We start from the raw sequence: 27,184 nt of genomic DNA on the forward strand, positions 1-27,184 counted from the left end.
TATCTCCATGAAATGGCAGCTGGCTTTCCCTACAACCAGTTATCTAAGAAACAGGAACAGGTATAAGCTTCAAACCTTTTTATGATCGAGCTTTGAAGTCAAATAGTCATTTGTGCAATATTCTATTGGTTACATAGGTAGGAGATGACCACACATGGGTGTGAATAACATGAGGCAGGACTCATTGTAGACAGAGCGGTCAGTAATCCCACATTTTTTCATTGGTGTTTAGTTGGATTATAGTAAGCAATAGAAGAGGAGTAGGGTTACTGCAGCTTTTGTTTGCTCTGTGTGTGTGTTTCCAGAGAGTAAAAGGTAATAAGTCCAATTTTGGAAATTATCCAGCAAATGCTAGATAATATGCTTCTGAAGTCCAATTACATGTTTAGCAATGGAGAAATAGATTTGAGAATCATCAGCATATAAATGGAGTTTTAAATTTTAAGATTAAGAAGGTTTATCTAGGTAGAGCATAAAAATAAGATGAAAGGAAATAGCATTGTTTTTAAAAAATTGAGCAAAGGGGTAGAAGATCATGGAAGAGATAAAGCAAGATGATCAGAGAGGTAGAAGTCATAAAGGTTACCACTGAAGAGATAAAGGAAATAAATAGTTTAAAAGGGTGAATAGTCAGCAGCATCAAACAAAGCAGAAGTATACAGTGAAATATGTCCATTGGATGTAGCGATATTTATGCCACTAATAATGTTGCTAGAGGAATTTCAAGTGTGGAAGTATAGGAGTAGAAAACATATAACAGAGAGTTAAGAACAGGTAAATTAAATAAAACTGTTTATTTATGAACCAGTTATATTCCATTCTTGTAAGAGAAACCCTTCAGAATATTTAAGACAGGGGGAATTTAATGTTGGGAATGATTACATGGTTGATGGAATTGTTGCAAAACCAAACAGGAGTTCATGAGGCAACTCAGAGATTAGCAATCTCAGAAACTGCTGTAGTGCCTTTGCTGAAGAGATATAGGGAGGAGATGGGTTACTGAAGCCCAGAATCCAGGGTCTCTTAGAATCAATTCTTGCAAGAACTAGAGCCACAAAGGAGAAGCAGCTACTGCTGAAAATGCCCCATTAGCAGGCAGAGAGTAAGAAATACCCTTTATTCTCCTTCTTTCTGATAATGTCTCCCATCAGCAGAGTATAGTTGAAGCCAGCTGACCAGGAATCTGGGAGAAATATTTCTCCTGGGGTCAGCCCTGATGTGATAAAAAATGAAAAAAGGAGAGAAATGTATTTGAGAACAAACAGAGGAACAGCTGACACATTTTTAAAAAACTTTCCAACCTTGTAAAGACAAACCAAATTAGAAGCCCTGCATGAGAAACTTTGTAGAACTTTAATGCATAATGAAAAATGAACTTCACTTAAAATATTTCAAAAACCGAGGCCTGTGCTCTAGGTAAAATACCCATAAATTGAAGAGCTTTCATCTCAGCACTTTTAATGTAGAAAGATTCAGCCTGACTTGAAATAATTGGGCTTGACATTATCTCTCATAATACAGGAAATCATCAAGAATTCCCTGCACAGAATACACTCATGAAAGATTTAGAATCCATTTTATTTCTAATTAAATATTTCCTTTTTTTATTTAGTGAATTTTTCATTTTTAAAGATATGGAATAGTAATAAAATGAGATGTATATAAAATTCACCATAGCCATAAGATAGAACAGCATGTAAAATATAATTTTATCACTTAGGTTATTATAGACACTTGTCCATCAAAATGTTAAATATTATTGATTAAAATATACAGCAGTATACAATTGTAGTGGTGTTGTTGAAATTCTCACATCCATTCCCCTCTCCCTGAATCCTAACAGAATCTTGATTTACATCAAACATTCAATACCCTCATTCCATTTCCTCAGAGGTATCTGACCCCACAAATCTTGTTGGTGTGAGAGCCTATTTGTCTTAAGCTAATTAGCACATATGAAACTGGACAGAAGTGAACAAGTGACATAAATGGGTAGTTAGGAAGAGACAGGGATAAAAAGGTCTCTTGGAGTGCTGAAACACCACAGTTTTTTCTTTTCCTGTGCAAATTGTTATAAGCTGTTGTGGAGCCCAAAACTGCAGCTACCTTGCTACTAAGCTGAGGAGAGAGAGAGGGTTGACTAATGTCAAGATTATTTTTAAAAAACAAAGTAAAAGTTATTGGCATAAGCCGAACCTGAAGCCTGACTTACAATTTCACTGACAGCTATATGGGGAAATAAAATTCTTTATTTTTTAGGATAGTTTAAGTTGTGTTTTCTTTCAGTGGCTGCCAAAAACATCTTAAATCAATGTATAAAGTGTGTGTATATGTGTGTGTGTATAAATATGCATATATAAATATACATATATACAAATTTTTAACCTTACTGTATTTGTACCCCTTTCTTATATGTATTCTATTTACATATATATCATTTTAAGCATTTCAAATACTAATAGATATTTTTAAAATCCCCACACAACAACCGATATGCTACATCTATTTATTATCTTATGTAACAATTATATCTGATAAATTAATTTTGGGGGAATAATTTTAACTCAGTAAACTGTTTTCACTCTTTCACTTCATATTTTGATATCCAAAATCAAATGTTTCTTTACACTTGAATTATCCATTCTGCCTTTTTGCCAGTTGTCCTAACCATCATCTTCTGCTTGCAGGACTATTAACAAAATACAATTAATAAATCTTAGAATTTAACTTAAAATTCCAGTAAAATTCCAGTAAGATGGGATATACTAGGGAAAAATTTCTCAACTCTCTTGGAATCACTAACTGGTTTTACAAATATAATGAAAGACACTGAACCTCTCTCATGCAGAAAAACTGTACAATGCATTAATACATTAAAAATTGTATACACTAGTGGATTCCCAGATTGAGTGACAGCAGTCCCTTCAGTAGAGTATCACTTATTCAGTAGCAAGATATAATTTAAGAAAAAAACAATTAGTGTTAATGCACATGATTTACTAAAGTTTGAATAGGTCTAACAGATAACCCTATTCTTCAGTGAGGGAGAATCTGTTTTAAAGCTCTTGGCATACAGAGGAGAAGCTAAGACAGCGGAGTAGTAGGAGAACCCTAGGCTTGCCTTGTTCCTCAAACAGAACTAGATGAATATCAGATCATTCTGAATATCCAAGAAATTGATCTGATGACTGACAGAATAAACTTCACAGCTAGAGGGAGAGAAGGGGCCACACTGTGGAAGGGAGGAGGTGCACAGTTATGATTTGGGGCAGAAACATGTCGCTGGTGCTGTGGAGGGAAGGGAGCCCTGATTGCGAAGAAAGATGAGGGAGAGAGAGGAGTGCACAGGGGATCACACAAAGAGACCACTTCCTGAAATCATTGACTGGGAGAATAAGAGGGGCTGATTTTCATGAGTTTTTGCAACCAGTTGGGCTCAAAGATTGGAGTTTTAGAGGTCCCCAGCATGGCTGGTATAGAGCCCTGAGGGCCCTGCGGTCTTCCTGTGGAGAGGGCAGGCAGGTAGCCCCAGGGGCAGATGGCATGATCTGAGGATCACCTAAGATACACTGGGAGAGGCTGTTCCCTCTTCTTGGAGCACATCTCAAAGAGGTGGCATTGCCTCTGCAGGGACAAAAGAGCCTGGACATTTCTCTCCCCCCGCCCCCTCCCCAGCATAGGCACAGAGACATTTGCTGAAGACAGCTAACCTGGACACTGGTTAGCCTGATTTGTTCCACGTCTCACACTCCTGTACTCTGGTGCAACCGCCCTTCTGGGTCAAAAATGCATCAGTTCCAGCACAGTGAGAACCTCCCCCAGAAGACCAGCACAAGTCCCTGCCACACCAGGTTCCTGAAGTTTGAAGTTTTACAATTCAGCTGGCCTGGCTGGAATAGAGCCCAAAGTATACTGTGCTCCTCCAGGCAGGCAAGCAATCCAGACACAGATAGCATGAAAGGAGTGATCTGAGAAACACCTAGGACGCATGAGGGGAAATTATTCGCTTTTCTGGGGTGGCTTCCCTGACAGCAGCAAGCGCGAACCCCCTTCTCTAGGGACAAAGGAGCTGGCTGGTGCCATTTCCCTCCCCTGCCCCTCAGCATAAATCAACTTCAGTAAACAGCACAGTGCCAACACTGCTTACACTAAGTCCTGCCACCCTGCACTCTGCTGGTACTGCTTTTCTTGGCAAGTGTGCCTAAGCACCAGTGCAGCACATCTGTCCACAGAAACTTAGCAGGCCCGAAGAGAGTTACATGATACATTCAACGTGCTGAATGGGAAAAATCTGCAGCCAAGAATACTGTATCCAGCAAGGCTATCATTCAGAATAGAAGGAGAGATAAAGATCTTCCCAGACAATCAAAGGAGTTCATGACCACTAAACCACCCCTGAAAGAAATATTAAAGGGAGTTCTTTAAGTGGGAAAGACCAAAAGTGGAAAAGACCAAACATTAGACAGGAACAGAGAAAATCTCCAGAAACAATGACAAAACAAGTAATAAAATGGCACTAAAATCATATCTATTAATAGTTACTCTGAATGTAAGTGGACTAAATGCTCCAATCAGAAGACATAGAGGGTCAGAATGGATTAAAAAATAAGACCCATCTATATGCTGCCTACAAGAGATTAGTTTTAGACCTAAAGACACCTGCAGATTGAAAGTGAAGGGATGGAGAAACATTTACCATGCAAATGGACACCAAAAGAAAGCCAGAGTAGCAATACTTATTTAAACCAAAGACTAATAAAAGATGCAGAAGGGTATATATATATATACTATCTAACAAGAAGATCGAACAATTATAAATATTTATGACCCCAACATGGGAGCACCCAAATATATATAACAATTAATAACAAACATAAAGGAACTCATTGATAATAATACAATAATAGTAGGGGACTTTAATACCTCACACACATCAACGGACAGATCATCTAAGCAGAGAATCAACAAGAAAACAATGGCTTTTAATGACACACTGGATCAGATGGACTTAACAGATATATTCAGATATAGTCAGAAAATTTAATACTAAAGCATCAGAATGCACATTCCTTTCAAGTGCACATGGACCATTCTCCAGAATGGGTCACATACTAGGTCACAAATCAGGCCTCAATAAGTAAAAAAAGGTTGAGATCATACCATGCATCATTTTCTGACAACACTGAAACTTGAACACAAGAAAAAATTTGGAAAAAAAAAATTTGGAAAGACCACAAATACATATAGGTTAAGGAACATCCTTAATGAATGGGTTAACCAAGAATTAAAGAAATAAAAAAAAAATACATGGACGCAAATGAAAATGAAAACACGACAAACCAAAACCTTTGGGATGCAGCAAAAGTGGTCCTAAGAGGGAAGTATATAGCAATACAGGCCTACCTGAAATAAGCAACCTAACCTTATGCCTAAAGAAGCTAGGAAATAGATCTTTGAGATCTACTGCATAGCATAGAGCCTATAGTTAACAACACTATTATATACTTAAAAATCTGCTATTAAGGTAGATCTTACATTGTGCTATTACAAATTAGTTAATTAATTAACTAGTTAATTAATTAAAGGGTGGTAGGAAACTTTTGGAGGTGTTGGGTAGGCTTGTGGCATAAATCATGGTGATGATTTCATGGGTGTATACATATCTCTAAATTCATCAAGTTGTATGCATTAAATATGCACAGCTTTTTATATGTCATTCATATCACAATAAAGTGGTTTAAAAAATATAGCTCTTGGTTTGAGACATTGGCTTGGAGACATTAAATGTTGGCTCACAGATGAGTATAGGCTCATTCATTCTACTGTGCCTCGTCGTGTGACTTGAATAAGTTTTGTTCCTGGTGTCAGTACTGGATTTATTTTATTTTTCATATTCAAGTTTAGAACTTTTCAAAGATATTCATCTTGTATATATTAATATGTGATTTATGTAAAAGAATGTGCACTTAAATACCATGAGAGAAGGGAGAATTAATTTGCATTCATCACACCTACAACAAATAGTTCAGGTTACTTTTGGATATACTGTATCATGTATTTGTTCAAGTATTTGATAATAAAACACATTGTATTTAACTGCCTTTTTAGAGAGGATAGAGAAGGGAGGAATTTAGCTATTCCTGGGAAAGGCTATATGAATAAAGGTGTGATTATTTGTTAACACATAGAAGTATTTAAAGGTGAATGTGTGCTTTAAAGAGGAACACATCGGTTTTGGTATACATCTTAAATTCCTATAGTATTCTTTACTTGTAAAGTAAAACATATGCATCAAATGGTTCATTCATCAATAGAGCAAGATTATCTCTGTTAACAGAGTCCAAGTCATGAAGAGAAATCTAAAAACATGAATTTTCTGTATTTCCATGTTATATGAAAAAATTCTTACTTATAAAAAGGGATTAAATGTCTGACGAGAGCTAAAGTCAGTAATTTTATTGGAGGAATCACTATGGTATGCCAAGAAGCTATGTTTTGAAAGAGCTTAATTTCTGTGCTTCTATGGGCTTCCATTTTTTAAGGCTATTTTTCATAGAATTGAGCTACTGATACTATTTTACTACCTGATACTTTTTTGACATTCATGGGACAAATATTTCAAATGGGACATTATATCTTGAGAGGATAGATAGCTAAAAAAAGAGTATGCAATCCTCTCTCTTCTTTTCACAATAATCACAACTTGGCCTTTGATCTGACTTCAGACTCTTTATCCTTCTCTGCAACACAGTGGGAGGAGGCTTATTCTGCTGGAATTAAGTAGGCCAAGATGCCACATGATAGTAATAATCGCTTCTATCTCTCCTAATGTGAAGTTTTTAGATACCAACTATTTGGTAAAGACAGATGTGTAATACATATTCTGAATTTTTTTTCCATTTTTTCTGCCAGTTAACATATTATTTTTTTCTTTAAAAGCTCTAAAAATTTCATGTCAGTGAACAAGAACAGAATATTTTACAGAAAAATTTCAAAGAGTTTTTTTTTTTTTTTTTTTGTAAAGATGCTCCCCTAGTGATGAAGTGTTTGTGCTGGGAATGATAAGGGTAGTTTCCCTATTGTTCACAGCAGGCTGTCATCTTTTTCTTCTTAATAGGGAAAGGTCTTATCCTCAGCAATGCTGCATGAGTTTTTCAGTTACTTGGCAACAATAATAAAAAAAGACACAAGCAGTAAAGGACCCATCATCAACATCATGACAAATAGTTGTGCCTCAGCTGGTTTTAATGGCCATATGGAGACATTAAATTCCTTGCTTTCAAGAATTAAGCCCAATGCATATGATCAGGTTGAGCCCTGATATGTGCAGCAATATGAAACATTTTAGCTGTTGTATGTGAATTAGTATGTAGAAAAAAGTGAATAAATATGAGGCATTCACTTGAATAAACAAACAAAGCACCCCTGGAATGCACAAGACAGACACAGATTTTTCTAATTTAAATATCAGAATATGTATATTTTGGCACATCCTTATGATCACTGCCAGGTGATATTTCAAAGCTACCTACTCTAAATCATACTGTATGTATGATGATATCTGTTGGTAAGGAATTAATAAATAGAAATAAATACTGAATTAAAAAATGCTGCCATTAAAAAACAAATAGTAAAAACCAGTCAGGGTGTGGAAGAAACCCAACATGGGATACAAACACTAACAAATGAAACTACCTCTAATAAAAATCAAAAACATAACCATACTGAACATAAAGGGAAAAGAACTAACCTAAATAACTTTAGAAAGCAATTACTTGACTGGGTGCGAAAAGATAAATACCAAAAGAATTATGCACAAATGTTGTTACATTGTCAGTAAATGTATTTCTTACAGAGGTATTAATAAGGCATTCTGAAACGAATTTATGTGTATACTAGAATTGAACAAATAAGTAAATAGGTGATAAATAATAACACTAAGATTTATTACTGTTGGGGAAAGAAATTACAAGTAAAGAAAGTGGGGAAATTAATATGATTCCTGTGGTGTTGAATTGGAATTTGAGGTATCAGTATAAACTCATTATACACACACACAGATAAAAATAGATATGTGTGTATACATGGGTTAGTATACAAATATTTACCAGCTCTGTCTGCTGAGAGGGCCTGGAAGCAATGGCATTCCAGTAGAACTTTGCATACCTAGTGCCAACATCTTGGTTTCTAAGCATCATTCTTCTATAAAAGGAACCAAGGAGCCATGTCTCTAAGAATCTTTTAGGGCTGGGACAGGGAAAATCAAGCTGGGCTTGGAACATTTTGTGGAACCAGGAAAAAAAGTTCTCAAAAGATATGGGTATGGGGAGGGGAGCATTACTGAAAGAATGCAATATTAGGAGAAGGAACTCCTAATGGCAAAAGCTTTGAGCAACAAAATAAATAATGCTAGTATTGGATTATAACCCAAAGAATAAAAACATATTCATGAGTCTATAAGGATATAAATAAATACTTGATTAAATATATGATAGAGGGGTGCCTGGATGGCTCAGATGGTTAAGCATCTGCCTTCAGCTCAGGTCCTGATCTCCAGGTCCTGGGATTGAGCCCCGTGTCGGGTTTCCAGCTCAGCAGGGAGTCTGCTTCTCCCTCTGCCCCTCCCCCCTGTTTGTGCGTACTCTCTCTGTGTCTCTCTCTCTGTCTGTCTCTCTTTCAAATGGATAAATAAAATCTTTAAATATAGATAGATAGATAGATAGATAGATAGATAGATAGATAGAAGATATACAACAGTTACTCCTTGTATTGGAATTGCAATTAATAACTGTGAAAAGAAGGGAAATAAAACACTATTAGGCAAGTACCACAGTGGTGATTATTGCATACTTGATCTACTAATCAGTGCTAGAATCAGTGGGTTTGTGGAGAGAACATATTTGTTTAAAGTATCTCCTCACTATACTTGTTGACTACAGAAAAAATTATGGTAATTTGACAGTGGAAATGTCCATCAGAGACCACCTTGATCAGATGATCAAGGTCAATGTCACCAGTAACACTGAAATAGATTGTGATATATGATACTGAGATAGTTGTGATATGTGATACTGTGATATATTGTACTGAGAAAGACATGGCACCATTTCTATCATTTCTCTTTCCAAGGAAGTAATGCCTTGGAAATGTTCAGCAAAATAACTGGTCAGTATTCTTTGGGGCTGTCAGTGTCATGAAAAACAAGGAAAGACTAAGAAACTGTTGCAGAATGTAGGACTCCAGGGAGAAATAACAACTAAAAGCAATGTGGGACACTGATTAGGATCCTTAAAAAGGATAGTAATGGAAAAAATGGTGAAGTTTGAATGAGGTAATTCATTTGGCTAATGCTATTAGAACAATGCTAGTTTCCTAGTTCTGGCAGTTGTATGATGGTTATCTAAGATGTTAACATTGGAGGAGCCTGGGTGAGGGATATATTGAAACTTTCTGTACTATGTTTGTGGCTTTTCTGTAAGTCTAAAAGTAGTTTGAAATGAGATGTTTTTTAAAAATTGCCATTATAAAAAAATTCAGGAGAACTCCACTTGTATTGCTGTAAACAACTTTTAAAATAGGAAGAATATATAAAGTGACTGGAAAACAGTGCAAAATTATGATCCCTGAAAGTAGGAAAATGAGTGAGGTAGGTTCCCCGAATCCCCCTGTATTTCTGCTTGGAGGCAATATCTAGACTGTGGTGCCAGGATAAGCCAAAACAGAGCACAGTGGCCTCATTGAACTGAGGACACAGTAATCAGGGTTTGAGAATAGTAAGGCTGCTGAAATTTGCAGGGCAAGTTGTTGGAGAGAACAGAGCTGGGTTAATGCTCCAGAAATCTGTAGAAGAGTCCCCTTGGGTCTTTCACTGAACACTAAGCTGCTCATATGAAGGGCAGGACTCTGTGAGGCTAGGCAAAGTGCAACTACCAGGGGAATTTAAAAAATACTAGAGAACAGTGAGCTGAACAACCAACTATTGGAAGACAAACATGGCTGGAAGACTTTTAAATATTGAGTAGTCAGAGGGGAGAGCCGTCTTTGAACACCCGAAGTAATTCAGTAATCTTAGACTAGTCTAAGCTATAGAAATAAGGCTACTGTAGTTCAAGAAAATGGCTACCATAGACTATCCTAATAAAGCCTGAAGATAGGCCTCAGAAGGAATAATATGATGGATAAATGAATTAACTTCTTGCCTGAACTTTTTATTAGGAAAATAACGAATTATAGGCCTTCAGAATTTAACATTCATAACGTCCAAGATATAATAAAAAACTAGGTATGTAAGGAAGAAGGCAAATATGATCCATAAAGGGGAAAATGTAACTTGTAATCAGGAGAAAAATCAGAGATCAATAAAATAGCAGACAAGGACTTTGAAACATCTATTGTAAATGTGTCTAAGGATTTAAAGGAAAACACAAATATATTTAAGGAACAACTAAATATTTCAATAGAAAAATTGAAATTAAAAGAAGAAACAAAATCATTCCATAGATTCAAATTAATTCTTATTAAAATTACAGCTGATTTTTATAAAAATCAATAAGCTGATTCCAAAATTTATATGGAAAGTAAAAGGAAGTACACTAACCAATAAATCTTGAAAAAGGAAAACAAAGTTATTGTATTTACACCGTTGGCTTCAATATTTATAATAAAGATCCAGTAGGGAAGTCTGTGATTGTCTTAAAGGTGGGCAAAGAGATTAGTGAAACAGAATGGAAAATCCAGAACTAGAATCACATTTGTACAATCAATTAGTGTTCAACCGAAGTAGCAAATAAATTTAATGGGGAAATGAAAATCTTTTCAACAAATGATGTTGGAACAACTGGGTGAACACAAACCTTGGCCACTACCTAACTCAATACAAAAAATTAATTTGCTTTGAATCATAAACCTAAAACTTATAGGTAAAATTAAAATTTCTATGAAATAAGTCAGTTAGAGAAAGGCAAATACCATATGATTTCACTCATATGTGTAATTTAAGAAACAAAACAAAGAGCAAAGGGAAAAAAAAGACAGGCAAACCAAGAAACAGACTCTTAACTATAGAGAATAAATTGATAGTTACCAGAGAGGAGGTGGGTGGGGGGATGGTTTAAATAGGTGATAGGGGATTAAGGAGTGTACTTGTGATGAGCTCAGGGTGATGTATGGAAATGTTAAATCACCATACTGTACACCTGAAACTAATAAAGACTGTATGTTAACTAACTGGAATCAAAATTAAAACTTATTTAAAAAGCTTCTAGAAGACAACACAAGAGAATATCTTCATGAGTTGGAAGCAGCCAAAGAATGTTTAGACAAAAATCAGAAAATACTAACAATAAAAGAACAAAATGATAAAACAAAATTCAACAAAATAAAAAAAATCTGCTAAACAAAAGATATTATTAAGACAATTAATGCATAAGCAAGCCAGCAACTTACATAAGTTATGGACAACACATATATCTGACAAAGGACTTATATCCAAAATATGTAAACAACTTCAACAACTCAATAATAAAAACTCAAATAATAAAAAAAAATAAAAATGAGCAAAACCTGTACAGTCACTTTACAAAGGAAGATAATTAAATGGCCAATAAAAGCCCCTGAAAAAGTATTCAAACACATCAGGAACACTGAAGTTAAAACCACAATAAGACAAAACCATCTACCCACTAGGATGGCTAAAAATAAAAGGATCGATGCCATAAAATGTTAGTGAAGATGTGAAGTACCCCGAAACACGTGTTCATTGTTTGTTTGAGTGCAAAATACTGCAACCACCTTGGAAATTGTTCTAGTAGTCTTTCATAACATTAAACATACACTTCCCTTATGGTGCAGAAATTCCACTTCTAAAAATTTACCTGAGATATATGTGAACATATCTACAAAAAAAGACTTGTATATGAATGTTCATAGTATATCTATTCCATTATGAAACTGAAAACAGCCCAAATTACTATCTCTTCATAAGTGTGCATACAAATTGTGGAATACTTATACCATGGAATACTGCTCAATAAAGAAATATTATTCATAAGGGAAGAAAAAACCCTATTTTACATGCTACAGCATGGACAAAACTCAAAAATATGCTAAGTGAAAAGAGTCAGACACAAAAGGGAACATGCTGTATGGTTCCACCTACATGAAATTTTTGAAGGGTCGCATTATGCTTCCAGTCACAATTAGTGTCAAGGACTTTATCCTTCTGCCAGAAACAACAACAAGAACAACAAAAACAAAAAAAATTAAAATGAAGAAGAATGATGACTAAGATTTGGGAAACCTAAGAAGTGAGCCCTGTGATTGTCCCAGCTTATCACCTTAAGAGAATTTCCAGGCCTTAGTGCAAGCTGTGGAAACTCAGGGAGAGAGAGCTTGCCATTTCCCTGAGTTGAAGAGGTGGAGTTTGGAATTAGGGGAGGCCAAAGTGTCTAGAATCCACAATACGAAGTACCAGGGAGATGAGAGCCACATAAGTTTCAGAGCTCACACAGGACTCACAGTAGTTCCTGTTCCCATCAGTCAGAGTGGAAAACCACAGAATTCATAGACCATCAGTAGAGTACTCAGAAATGTTTTGCCTCAATAGTGAGGCAAATGCTAAATGCTACTTTGGGCCTAACTAAAAAAGTTTACAAGCAGGACCCAAAAGAATCATAGAAGGGTTTTTTAGCACCCAGATTTCCTATCAGTACTTAGTAAACCCCAGAGCTGTTTGAGTTTCAGGGCCCACAGCCCTGAGAGGGTTGAAGGAGTGCTGAATGGGTGGGACAGTGGGGTTACAGTCCCTTTTTCACACACATTTTTCTGCCTTCAAATCATGAATTGGATTTCTGGGAAAGGCCTAAATTGTAATAAGAGGTCCTGTGTCTAAAATGTTTATAACTACTGTATAACAGTTTAGATATAGATTATGTCATAGAATCCTGGCCTTCAAGGATCTGTGCTCTCTGGATTTCATGGTCCCCGTCATGTACTCTGATCATTGCACTCTCCCCAAGTCCTCCTGATGTTCCTCACTAGATGAGGGTGTTCTGTCTGGACCCATTCCCTGGCATCTGATCATTCTGATCAAATCCTTCTTCCTCAGAGTAAAGGGGAAAAGCTTATTGACATTTCAAAATTTTAAAGCATGCCCAGAGGAATTCTAGTACTCAAGGCATCACTGAAGAAATCCCGCTTTCTATGGATGAGAGATTAAGTTAATTTTCTGCTCAACCTACTTAGAAAACAGGGAAATTAAAATAACTAAGACAATATATTTTTGCCCAAAAGTCTGACCAAAATTTAAAAAGTTGATAAAATAAATGCCTGTGAGAGTATAAATTATTTACATGCATTAAAGGTGAGAAAATGAATCAACACAGCTTTATTAGAACAGAATTTCAGCAATATTTATAAAAATTATAATCATCACATTTTTCTACTTTAATCCAGTTTACAATGTGCTATCTCTTTCCTTTAAGAAAACATGTATATTTGCCCAAGAATTAATGCTCAGTGATATTAATATCATTTCTGGTAATCATTGAAATGTATGGGAAACGATTTATGTGTCAATCAGGAGTACAATGGTTAAGTTAAATATGGCACATACGCAGTTTAGAATTCTTGGAGGAGTTAAAAAAGTGAAGTGGACCTATATCTGATCTCATGCAAAGATCCTGCATTCATTTCAGTCAATGACAAGGGCAAGAGGCAAAATAATATATACACTGTTATTATGTATATTAAAAACTCACAATGTATTTTATAGCACATCTATACAAGAAAAGTCTAGAATAAATTTTAAAATAACATGAATTTTTAATTGTGGTTATTTCTGAAAAGAAGGATGAATTTTGGAGAGATGTAGTAAGGAAGAGGAATTGTTATTTATCCATATTGTTAGAATTTGGGGGCAATAAGAGTATTTACCTAAAGCCAAAATATTCCTAAGAGGAGAATATAGAGACAGAGTCAGTGGAAGAATGTTGACTTTTCTTTTCTTATCAAGGGTAGTACAACTGCCATGGAACCATTTTCCACCTACTAGAAGGACTCCTGGGTTTTTAGGAATTCTGTCTATGTATATGTTTTTTTGCAAAGTAATTCCCATGAACTTTTCCTGATCTACTACTTAATTGAGGAGGCTTTGGTTTTGACTGACAAGGTAAAGTCACTTATTGTTGAATGTCGTCAGTGACCAATCTCAAATAATTCAGCCCTTTAAAATTCTGCAAATATCAGGGTGGTTTCTAAAACCTCCTCTCTAACTTCAGGTTTATATCCCAAGAAACACTAGGCTCTGTGCCAAATCGGACTCTAGTCACCAGCAGGTTTGAAAACATTTTGAGAATGTGATGGAGGCACCTAAGGGATTTAAGGAGGTGTCTAAACCTCACTGTCAGAATTACACAGAAGGGCAATTGCTGTCAGAGGAGGGCCAGGGGAAGGGATGGGAGCTGCAGAGAATTGGAAAATGCTCTAAGTCAGGGGAAGACAGTGGATAGTGCCTGTCTGTTCCACCAGGAGCAGGTGCTGCCTGCAGAAGAGGACAGAGAGGAGAGCTAGCCTGAAGGTCAGATTCCAGTTTGGTCATGAGCGCCACTGGGAAGTCCCAGGGGAAGGAGCTGTCATGCAGGAAAGTGCCAGGACTGGACATAAGTGCTGAGACCAGGGAACAGCCAGCTTTCAAGGGGTCTTGGGGTGAGGGGCAGGAGGATCCTAGGAAAATGTACCCCATGAACAATCCCCAAATTGTGCTTGATTTTCATTTTCACCTTCCTTCTTTAGACCTGCTCTTAGTACTTCGGTCACAGGGTCCTTCTTTCATTGCCTGAGAGCCATCATGGAATAGTGAGAAGAGAAAGTAATTAAGAGACATGAGTTTGACCTCATGCTGGGAGGAGTGAAACAGTGTGGGTTCCATTGGAATCAGACCATAGCTTCAGTCCCAGCCCTGTCCCTTGTTGTGTGAACTCAACACATTACCGAGCCCTGTCTTCTAGGACTGTTGAAATGTGTACAATATATGTGAAGCACATGGCACAGTGAGTGGCGTGCATTGAAACTTCAAAGAATAGCAATTATTGCTAAGACTTTTTTGACCCCAAATACAACCAAACTTCCTTGCCGAAATTTTTGGTTTTTATTTTGTTGTATTGTTTTAGTCTAGGAGATGTCTGAGAATATTCAGTGCTGTAGGATACTGTACACCAAGTTAGCCAAAAATTGTGCTTAGCAAGAAAAAGTACCTTGGTAAATCATCCCACTTAGAGCATATATTATTTAATTCGGATGTTGGGGAATCTTCCCCATCTGGATGCAACTCAAAGCTCCTAAAATGTGTGTCAAGAACCAACTCCTTCCCTCCCTCCCAGCTGCCCTTTGATCCAAATCACCCCTATTTTCATTCATTTAACCCCTGCCAAAATCAAACCCTCCCTTATAGTTTGCTAAATTTTACCCAAGATAACCTAGTTAAATGTCCTTTGAATGGAGGAGGCTCTGTTTCCCCCAGCCCATGGCAGAGTGACAGCACAGTGGTTTCTTGGCATCTAGCCTCAAGGAAGTATTACCCTTATTTATCAGAAACTCTCTGGTGATGATATGGATAAAATACCTAGTTTGTGCCCTCTGTTCACCTGCATTGGGACCAGAACACGGAGCACCTGAAATCCCTCCTCAGGTAGAGAATTGCATCTGGTTTATCCATGATCCCAAAGTGGCTGCTAAAAGCAGTTCTCCATTGAGGTTTAGTTTCTCAATTCTGTGACACACCACCCAAGGGTCTAGCCCTTGTTCACCACCCTCATACCCTCCTCTGACCCACCACCCATCTTGTTAAGTTACCTCCCATAAAGTTACCTCCCATAGAAGGATTTAAAGTTTCCCAGGGCCCCAAATTGTCTTGCCTCAGGACATTTACACTTTACTGCCCTCATCTGGACTTCCCCCTCCCCTCTCCCAACTAATCCTTCTTTTCGCTCTTTTCTTTGGGGGGGGGGTTAGAGTGTATCTCACCATCTTCCTTTTTTGGGCTGTGGCTTGATCTTCTTTTTCTTACCATCCCCCATACTACCATGAAGCATTCCAAAGAGAAGATGCTCAATTAATGTTTGAGGAATAAAGGGGAAAAAAAGGCCAGTAAGCAATTTATTATGATTTATTTTCTCTTACATTCTTGAATAAATGAAGCAATTTCAGGTATATAACTTTTATTTTACAGAACAGCAAAAGACAAGGAATAAGGAAAAACCAAAAATTGACTATCTTTTACTTTTTTTTCCTCTATTTTTTGATCCCAGCTATTTTGTTGCTAATTTCTTTCTCATTTCTAAGGAAATAGCTATTCCAGTGCTGTTTTCTTGTTCCAGATCACTAAATAAGATGGAAGGTTACCCAGCTTGTTTGATAAAATAGCACAACTATTACTCTTAAACCTCATAAATAGCATTAAATATGTAACTAATATCATTCATACACTTACATTGTGAAGCTAATTAAACTTTTTAAAAAAGAAACATTTGAAAACTTTGAACAACAAAAGATAAATTCATAAATTATTCATGTAGAACATATGATATGCACTATGTTCCCTCTAGCACCACCTAAGCCCTCACACTACTTCAAACACAAAGTGAGGAAAGTGCTTCAGGTTTCACTACATGTGGGAGAAGCTGCCAAAATCGGCCCTGGGGCGCACGCTGGCCAGGGCACCAGTACCAAGCAGAGCTGCAAATCTGGCTCGGGCTCGCTCTTCCTCATCTCGCAAAGCCTCTTCATACCAGGATGGGAAGGCACTAGGGACCGTATCGTGGATCTTGGCCAGGAACTCAAGGACTTTCATCTTGCTGGTCTCAGCATGGGCTCTCGGGCCCCACAGGAACTCATAGCGTGGAGGATCACTGTTGGCCACCTGCTGGTACTGCAGGTACCTTTCCCGCACCAAATCTTGGGTGATGAGCTTCTTGGGATCCCCATAGATGAAGTGCTTCCTTTCAGCATATATCCCCATCACATTGAGTACTTCCCAGATATCCTCTTCAGTGGCATGGTTGCCCTTCATGAAGATCACACAGAGGATAGTCATCAAGAGGCCTGTCTTGGGCATGATCTCTTCACCTCTCAGCCTGTCATCATCACAGGTGTGCTGAAATTTGCTGACAAGGGCATAGCAGTGCCTAGTAGGGTCAACTTCCTTCAGATCAATGCCAAAGGCCAGCACCATTAGCTCAGAGGCTTTCCTGAGGATCTCATGGAAATGCTCCTTGTGCTTTTTGATGACATACTTCATCATGTCTTCCTTTGTTAAGGGCTCCCTCATGTTATACTTGCGCAGCAGGAATTGCACCAATAGAATTGCCTTCTCATCTAGAGGGGTTCTGCGGTAACGATCAGTGCTTGGCTGTGCCTGAGAGGTGCTTGGTCTTTCCTCATCTTGGCTCTTGGCACCTTCATCAGATCTTGTGTGTGAAACACCTGCAGAAGTAGTGGTAATGGATGGGGCTCTACGGGACCCCTGGGATTTTCTACCTGACCCAGCAGCTGAGTAGCTCTGGGCATTACCACCAAAAGGAGGAAAGGGAGAAGGGGGGGGTTGTTCTTCAGCTGCTGCAGTGGCCTGAGCTTCCTGGACACCCTGAGCCTCACTCCGGACCTGACGGCGTTTCTCACGGGCACGAAGCTTACTCTTCTGCCCCCGAGGCATGGTGACACTGGTTAGAGACAGTTGGCAGTAGTGTGGGCAGGAGGGCAGGCAGTGAGGGCACCTGGAGGATGGAGAATGAGATAGTGTGTGCACCTTCAGCAGAGACATTCCACCTTGTCTTTAACCAAAGCCGCTTTTACGGGCTTCCATGAGAGCACTGCTCTAGGACCCACAGGGCTCCTTTGTAATCAGTATGTTCCCTGAGAACCTTGCAGAAGAAGTTAGAGTGTGCCTTAGGCTGCAGCTTCCAGCCCTGTCTGGGTCAACTTGGGGCTGAGAGCAAGGGCTGGCAAGTTACAGGCTCTGTGTGGTTCCCTCTGTTCTGAGGTGGTGAATTCTCTCAGTTCACATTTAGGATCAGCCTGTCAACTGTTGGCAGGGCCCGGCCCTCCCCAACCCCCTTACCGCCCCCCTGCACCCCCCCCCTCCCGCAGCTCTGAAGCTAAACTCCTTATACCAATGACCTTACTGCCCTGAGATTCTTGCAGAGCAAATGAGGAAGAGCCTTAGTTGGCCGCTTCTGCTGCAGCCTTCCAGAGCTGACCATAGGAGCAGGGTTTTATGGGATCCCCATGGTCCTGGATGATTAGGGTTTTCAGTGCTCACGCATGTGCCCGCTCCGGTTAGACCAAGACCCCACCTCCCGGAGTTTGACAGCCCTGCCCGGGGCCTCCCAGGGTGGAGTGCAGGGGTAGGGGTTGTACAGGATTCAGAATACCCTCAGTCCTTACTCAGGGTCTTCTCCGTAACTCCAAATAAAGCCTGGGATGTTTCGCTCTGTTGATCTGAGTCCACCAGCCTCAGATCAAAGTCGTCATTCTCAGAGACCCTCAGACGGAATTGAGGGGGCGTTGGGCCTAACAGCCAGGCCTCGGGCCTCTTAGCGCGGGGACGGATCAGGGCGGAATTCTGTGAGGTTTTCTTTGTTCTGAGGGGGCATGTTCCCGCAGTTTTAAGTAAGGATCCTCACCTTGGCTCTCAGCATTGCCTGTCCCTTCTGCGGACCGGAGGCTGCCCTCAGACGTAAGACCCCGGAGGTGGAAGTCAGTCAGTACCTCATGCTGATAGCTCCGCTTTGTGCTTCCCAGCGGTGAAAGCAGGGGTGGGGCTGTGTGCGGGCTTCTCTGTTCTGGGCTGTGTTGTCCTTTCTGTCCTCAGGGTGGAGGCAGGGAGTAAGGTGTCCTCCTCTTCGCTGGTTCTTTAAAGGCTCCCTGGGAAATAACGCAATCTCTGAAAGCTCTTGGTTGTTTCCCTACTGCAAACCTTGCAGAAAATTGATGAACCAGGCTAGATATGAGATGGGGAAGTTGCAGTGTAAGGCAGCGCCCTAGGACGGGTGGTAGGCTGTAAGAGGAAAAATATACTGGCCCATAGTGTTTGTTTGCCAGACAGACTTAGACTTGGGAACCTTCTACTCCAAAGGATCTGTGTTCTAAGGAGGAGACTGAGCCGCATGATTTTGTGAGACTCAGTTCTTTCCACGTTGTCTAACATTGCTCAGTCCAGTGCAGTAACTTTTATTTTATTTTTGACCCTCATTCATAATAAGAAATATATTTACATCTTTAACAAGTGTGTGTATGTATGTATTTTTTTCATGAAAGAATACCTACCCTTGTTAAGTGTGATTCATTCTTTCTATTCCTTGTATTTGATTATGGTATATTTTTTTAAAAGGCCAGTCCTTACCCTTTAAAGAGGTTTCAGGTGGTTATTGGCACAGCCTCTGGACTCATACTGTTTCAAACAACCCCAAACTCTGATGCTGTCCTGTTATTAGCCCCATGGTCCTGGCCATTCAGCCTCAGAAACACAGCCTTAGCTCCCTTCACTAAAGCAGTGGAAATTCATTATCCCAGGGCACCCTGGAAGAATCAAAGGCTCAACTTGAAACCTTTCCTCTGACCAATCCTATCTTGTGGCTACAGACCAGTACTTCGGGGTATGCCCCCACCTGCTCACATACAGTTTCTATTTCAACACAGACAGTCTCAGGAATTTCTCATCTATGTTGTTTTGCTGTTGCTAAGACTATTCTTTCATTCTCCCTTTTATAGTTTCTCTAGGGTTGATTTCAGGAAACAGCAGCCTGAGCCTGATATCATCCTGGAAGCTGTATATAAGGCTGTGTATTAGCATGCTCAGGCTGCCATAATGAATTACCATAGACTGGGTGCCTTAACAACAAAAATGTATTTTCTTGGGGTGCCTGTGTGGCTCAGTCAGTTAAGCAACTGCCTTTGGCTCAGGTCATGATCCCAGGGTCTTGTGATTGAGCCCCATGTCAGGCTCCCTGCTTCTCCCTCTTCCTCTGCCATTCTCCCTGCTTGTACTCTCCCTCTCACTTGCTCTCCATGTCAAATAAATAAATAAAATCTTTAAAAAAATTATTTTCTCAAAGTTCTAAAGGCAAGTAGTTCTAGATAGAGGTGAAGGCAGATTCAGTTTCTGGTAAGAGCTCTCTTCCTGGTTTTGCATTTGAGCACCTTCTTGCTATGTCCTCACATGTACTTTCCTCAAAATGCATGGAGAGAGAATGATCAGTGGTGTCTCTTCCTCTTCTTAAACGACTATCAGCCCTATTAGATTAGGGCCTCACCTTTATGACCTTATTTAACCTTACTAACCTTCCTAAAGTATCTCCAAATACGGTCACATTAAGGATTAAGGCGTCAACATATGAACTGGAGTTTGGGGGAAATGGCACAATTCAGTCCATAGCAGTCCATATTTAAATATGTAAATAGTTTAAGGAGAATTGACATCTTTACCATATTCTTTTTCCCATGAATAAACATAGTGTGCTCTACTATTTATTTGGGACTTTTTCTCTAAGTGTATCAGTACATATTTATAGTTGCCTCCAAAAATATTGTGTACATTTTTGTTAGATTTCTTTTTAGGTAAATTTTGGATATTGCTGCTGTTGTTTTGGGGATATATTCTATTAATTATCTTAATTAGTTATTGATTTTGTGTGGCTAGGCACCCAATTTTGGTAATCTTTCATACAACTGTTTTGGAGTGTCTTATTCATTTGAATATTTTGTGCACTGGTTCCTTTGGATTTTCTAATTAAGGATCATATTGTCCCCGTTTATTATCTCAATCATTTCAGTATTCCTTTTTCTTATTTATTTTGCTACTCTTATTCCTCTTGTTATATATTTCAGTCCACCTTTAAACAATAAATACAGTACCATAACATCTGCGTCTTTGTCCTGTCTTTGATGGGGTTACTTCTAACATTTCACATTTACGTATAGTTTACTATAGATTTTAGGAAATAGAAATTCTCTTCAAATGCTATTTTGCTAAAACGGTTTACCTTGAATTGGTGCTAAACATTTTTTCAAAGGCTTTTTATCCACCCTTAGACATAATCAAATGCATTTTGTCCTCTAATCTATTAATGTAGAGAAATTCCAGTTGGCAATTTTTTCTAATATTTTGATATTTTGCATTTCTTGAACTCAGTGTATTTATTCACTACTATATAGGATATGCTGTAAATTTATTTATGATAGATGTCTCTACATGACTGAGCTTGGCTCACATGATTTTTTTTTTCTTTGGGTGTCCTTATCTGGTCTTTGTATCAAGGTCAGCACACCTGTTAAAATGAGTTTAGTAATTTCCTATCTTTTTGTATGATTTTGAAGAATTTATATTAGGTGGCCGTTAGTTTTTCCCTAACCATTTGGTGCAATGAGATTCCAAATCTGACTGGTCTTGGAATATTTTGAGGGGGGCTGGAACGTAGACTAGAGTTTCAGTTTGTATTATTTGACTGAAGTTCTCTATTTCTGTTTGGAACAATTTAGTCGTTACGTTTCTCCAGGAACCATTCCATTTAACTTGGACTTTAAATTTAAAAACATGGTATGTTGTTAAACACGTAACATTTGATCTACTTTCTTAACAAAATTTTTAGTGTGTGCAATCCCACCTCTAGATATTTATGCAAAGGAATTGAAATCAGGATCTTGAAGAGATATTTGCACCCCCATATTGATTGCAGTATTATTCATGATAGCCCAAATGTGGAAGCAACTGAAATGTTTATTAACAGATGAATGGATAAAGAAAATGTGGTATAAGGACATGATATTTATAATAAACACTTTCACTAGAGAAGTTATTAAGGGTATACAACAGTATGGAGAAGAGTGTAATGAACTCAGTATACCTGACACTCAGTATCAACAATCATCAATGGTTAGAGGTAAAAATTTGATCAGATTAGCATTCATAAGGTTTTGGCGCTTTATTTGCAAGGTCGCTTCAGAGGTGACATTGTGCAATTCTATTAGGAGGAACATGTGTGTGTCTCTTTTTTTTAGTGATGTTGGCAGATACTGATGATCATTACTTTTATTCATTAATCCATTAGAAGCTGTGGGATGGTAATTCTGTAATTCTATGATTCCTTGTGAGTTTTTCATCTGAAAAACATCTACAGGAAGAACTGTTCCTTCCTGGTCCACCATATGGTTACCTTGAGGTATTGGTAAAACATATTTCTGATGTTCTCATATCAAACCTCTTCTGCACCTATATTTTAGACAATTTTACTTAACATTAATTATTTCTAGTGCTTTTTTTGTAATTGATGATAGTCATAAAAATTGTGTATTCCATACATTTTTTGAAGAACTGGCTTTAGTTGGCTTTACTATTTTCTATTTACTTATTTCTACATTTATGCTTATTATTTTTTATCTTCTACTTATTTAGTTTTTTCTTAAATAATAACTGACATATAATATTGTATTACTTTCAGGTGTACAACATAGTGATTTAGTATTTATATACATTACAGAATGGTCACCAGTAAGTCTAGTTACCATCTGTCACCAGACACAGCTGTTACAATATTACTGGCTATATTGCTTATACCATATATTAAATCCCTATGGCTTATTTGTTTTATAACTGGAAGATTGTACCTCTTAATTCCCTTCAACTATTTCATCCATTCCATCTACCCATCTACCCTCTAGCAGCTTAGTTTTTCTGTATCTATGAGTCTGTTTGTGTTTCATTTTGGTTTTTTTTTTTGCTTGTGTGTGTGTTTTCTTTATTTTTTAGATTTCACACATAAGTATAGTCATATGGCATTTGACTTTTTCTGACTTATTTCACTTAGGGTAATACCCACTAAGTCCATCTGTGTTGTCACAAATGGCAAGATTCCATTCTCTTTATGGCTGAGTAATATTCCACTGTGTGTGTGTGTGTGTGTGTGTGTGTGTGTATATATATATATATATATATATATATATCACCTCTTGCTTATTCAGTCATCTGTCAATAAAAACTTAGATTTTTTCCATATCTTGGCTATTATAAATACTACTGTGATGAACATAACAATGCATGTCTTTTTGAATTAGTGTTTTCATTTTTTTTTGGATAAATACCTAGAAGTGAAATTGCTGGATCATATTGTAGTTTTATTTTTAATTTTTTGAGGAACCTCCATACTGTTTTTCACAGTAGCTGCACCATTTTATTTTCGCACTAACAGTGCATGCAGCGTTCACTTTTCTCCACATTCTCACCAACACTTGCTATTTCTTATCTTTTTGATTCTTGCTATTCTGACAGGTGTATGGTTTTGATTTGCATTCCCCTGATGACTAATGATGTTGAATATCATCTCATATGCCTCTTGGCAATCTTTATGTCTTCTTTGGGAAAATGTCTATTCAGGTCTTCTGCTCATTTTTTAATTGGATTGTTTATTTTTTTGCTATAGAGTTATAAGTGTTCTTTATATATTTTGGATGTTAACCCCTTATGAGATACATCATTTGCAGACACGTCTCCCATTCAGTAGGTTGCCTTTTCATTTTTTCATTTTTTTTATTTTTGCTGTGCATAAGCTTTTTAGTTTAATGTTCTCCCATTTGTTTATTTTAATTTTGTCGAAGGAAACAGATCCAAAGTAATTACCCGAAGACTGTGGACAAATAGTTTACTGCCTATGTTTTCTTCTAGGAGTTTTTTGGTTTCAGGACTTACATTTAAGTTTTTCATCCACTTTAAGTTTAGTTTTGTAAATGGTATAAGAAGTGATCCAGTTTCATTCTTTTGCATGTGGCTGACCAGTTTTTCCAACACCATTTATTGAAGAAACTGTCCTTTCCCCATTATATATTCTTGCCTCCTTTTTTAAAATTTAAATTCAATTAGCCAACATATAGTACAGCATTAGTTTCAAATGTAGTGTTCAGTAATTCATCAGTAGCATATAATACCCAGTGCTCAGCACATCACATGCCCTCCTTAACTCCCATCACCCAGTCACCCCATTCCCCCACCCACCTCCACTTCAGCAACCCTCAGTTTGCTTCCCAAAGTTAAGAGTCTCTCATGGTTTGTCTCCAACTCTGATTTCTTCCCATTCAGTGTTCCCTCCCTTCCGTTATGATCCTCTGAACTGTTTCTTATATTCCACATATGAGTGAAACCATATGATAATTGTCTTTCTCCAGTTGACTTATTAACTTAGCATAATACCCTCCAGTTCCATCCACATCAAAGTAAATGGTAGGTATTCATCCATTCTGATGACTGAGTAATATTCCATTGTGTGTATATATATATACCACATCTTCTTTATCCATTGACTTGTTGAAGGACATCTCAGCTCCTTTCACAGTTTGGCTATTGTGGACATTGCTGCTATGAACACTGGGGTGCAGGTGCCCCTTTGTTTCACTACATCTGGATCTTTGGGGTAAATACCCAGTAGTGTAATTGCTGGGTCATAAGTAGCACTATTTTTAACTTCTTGAGGAACCTCCATACTGTTTTCCAGAGTGGCTGTACCAGATTGCATTCCCACCAGCAATGTAAGAGGGTTGCCTTTCTCTACATCCTCACCAACAATAGTTTTCTGTCTTGTAAATTTTAGCCATTCTAACTGGTGTGAGGTTGTATCTCATTGCAGTTTTGATTTGTATTTCCCTGATGTTGAATGATGTTGAGCATTTTTTCATGTGTCTGTTGGATATTCATATGTCTTCTTTGGAGAAATGTCTGTTCATGTTTTCTGCCCATTTCTTGACTGGATTATTTGTTTTTTGGATGTTGAGTTTGAGAAGTTCTTTATAGACCTTGGATACTAGCCCTTTATCTGATAGGTCATTTGCAAATATCTTCTATTCTGTAGGTTGCCTTTTAGTTTTGTTGACTGTTTCCTTTGCTGTGCAAAAGCTATTAATCTTGATGAAGTCCCAATAGTTCATTTTGGCTTTTGTTTCCCTTGCCTTTAGAGACGTGTCATGAAAGAAGTTGTTGGATCTGAGGTTGAAGAGGTTGCTACCTGTGTTCTCCTCTAGGATTTTGATAGAATCCTGTCTCACATTTAGGTCTTTCATCCATTTTGAATCTCTTTTTGTGTATTGTATAAGAGAATGGTCCAGTTTCATTCTTCTGCGTGTGATTGTCCCAGTTTTCCCAGCACCATTTGTTGAAGAGACTATTCTTTTTCCATTGGATATTCTTTCCTGCTTTGTCGAATATTAATTGACCATAGAGATGAGGGTCCATTTCTGATTTCTCTATTCTGTTCCATTGATCTTTGTGTCTCTCTTTGTGCCCACACTCTATTATCTTGTTGATCACAGTTTTGTAATAGAGTTTGAACTCTGGCATTGTGATGTTTCTTTTTCATTGTGTGTTTCTTTTTCAACTTTCCTCTGGCTATTTGGGGTCTTTTTTGGTTCCATACAAATTTTAGGATTATTTATTCCAGCTCTGTGAAAAATGTCCATGGTATTTTGATAGGGATTATACTGAAAGTGTAGATTCCTCTGGGTAGCTTAGACATTTTAACAATATTTATTCTTCCAATCCATGAGCATGGAATGTTTTTCCATTTCTTTGTGTCTTCCTCAATCTCTTTCTTAAGTGTTCTGTAGTTTTTAATGTATAGAATCTTTACCTCTTTGGTTAGTTTTATGCCTAGGTATCTTATGGTTTTGGGTGCAGTTATAAATGGGATCGATTCCTTAATTTGTCTTTCTTCAGTCTCATCGTTAGTGTATAGAAATGCAGCTAATTTCTGTGCATTGAGATTGTATCCTACCAAGTTGCCATCTACGAGTTTAGCAGTTTTGGGGTGGAGTCTTTTGGGTTTTCCACAAAAAGTATCATGTCATCTGCAGAGTGAGAGTTTGACTTCTTCATTGCCAATTTGAATGCATTTATTTCTTTTTGTTATCTGATTGCTGAGGCTAGGACTTCTAGAATTATGTTTAATAGCAGTGGTGAGTGTGGGCATCCTTGTCATATTCCCAACCTTTGGGGAAAAGTTCTCAGTTTCTCCCCATTGAGAATGATATTCACTGTGTGTTTTTTATATATGGTTTTTATGATATTGAGGTATGTTCCCTCTATCCCTACACTGTGGAGAGTTTTAATCAAGAAAGGATGCTGTATTTTGTCAAATGCTTTTTCTGCATCAGTTGAGAGGATCATATGGTTCTTGTCTTTTCTTTTATTAATGTGATCTATCATGTTGATTGATTTGTGAATGTTGAGCCACCTTGCACCCCAGGAATAAATCCCACTTGGTCATGGTGAATAATCCTTTTAATGTACTGTTGTATTCCATTGGCTAGTATCTTAGTGAGTATTTTGACATCCATCTTCATCAGGGGTCTTGGTCTTTAATTCTCCTTTTTGGTGGAGTCTTTGGTTTTGGGAATCAAGGTAATGCTGGCCTCATAGAATGAGTTTGGAAGTTTCCCTTCCATTTATATTTTTTGAAACAGCTTCAGTAGAATAGGTATTACTTCTTTAACTGTGATAGAATTCTCCTGAGAAACCATCTGGCCCTGGACTCTAGTTTTTTGGGAGGTTTTTGATTACTGTTTCAGTTTCCTTGCTGGTTATGGGTCTGTTCAGATTTTCTATTTCTTCCTGTTTCAGTTTTGGTGGTTTATTAGTTTCCAGGAATGCATCCATTGCTTCCAGATTACCTAATTTGTTGGCCTATAGTTGCTCGTAATACGTTCTTTAAATTGTTTGTATTTCCTTGGTGTTGGTCGTGATCTCTCCTCTTTCATTCATGATTTTATTGATTTTTGTCCTTTCTCTTTTCTTTTTGATAAGTCTGGCTAGGGGTTTATGGGTCGTATTAACTTTTTCAAAGAACCAACTCCTAGTTTTGTTGATGTGTTCTACTGTTCTTCTGGTTTCTATTTCATTGATTTCTACTCTAACCTTTATTATTTCTCTTCTCCTGCTTGGATAGGCTTTCTTTATTTGCTGTTCTTTCTCCAGCTCCTTTAGTTGTAAGATTAGCTTGTGTATTTGAGATTTTTCTAATTTTTCGAGAGAGGCTTGTATTGCAGTACTTCCCTCTTAGGACTGCCTTTGCTGTATCCCAAAGGTTTTGGACAGTTGTGTTTTCATTTTCAATAGTTTCCATGAATTTTTAAAATTTTTTCTTTAATTTCCGGA

The 27,184-nt window shown here is 37.8% G+C and overlaps 1 protein-coding gene across 1 annotated transcript; it reads right to left on the bottom strand.

Moving 5' to 3' along the window:
- Positions 1-16,660: 16,660 nt before the first annotated feature.
- LOC123797250 (melanoma-associated antigen B18-like) lies at positions 16,661-18,496 on the bottom strand. The gene is made up of 2 exons (XM_087859516.1): positions 18,426-18,496; positions 16,661-17,768 (listed from the first exon to the last, which is right to left on the bottom strand). Exon 2 carries the CDS (start codon positions 17,705-17,707, stop codon positions 16,661-16,663), a length of 1,047 nt encoding a protein of 348 aa, XP_087715642.1. The 5' UTR covers positions 17,708-17,768; positions 18,426-18,496.
- Between the last annotated feature and the right edge of the window lie 8,688 nt (positions 18,497-27,184).

This window comes from Ursus americanus, chromosome X (genome assembly GCF_024610735.1).
Source record: "Ursus americanus isolate L20-20 chromosome X, mUrsAme1.1.p, whole genome shotgun sequence".
NCBI classification, from domain to species: Eukaryota; Metazoa; Chordata; class Mammalia; order Carnivora; family Ursidae; genus Ursus; species Ursus americanus.

Excerpts from the sequence above, each read along its gene's own strand:
- LOC123797250 (XM_087859516.1), bottom strand. The coding sequence starts at position 17,707 with ATGCCTCGGGGGCAGAAGAGTAAGCTTCGTGCCCGTGAGAAACGCCGT.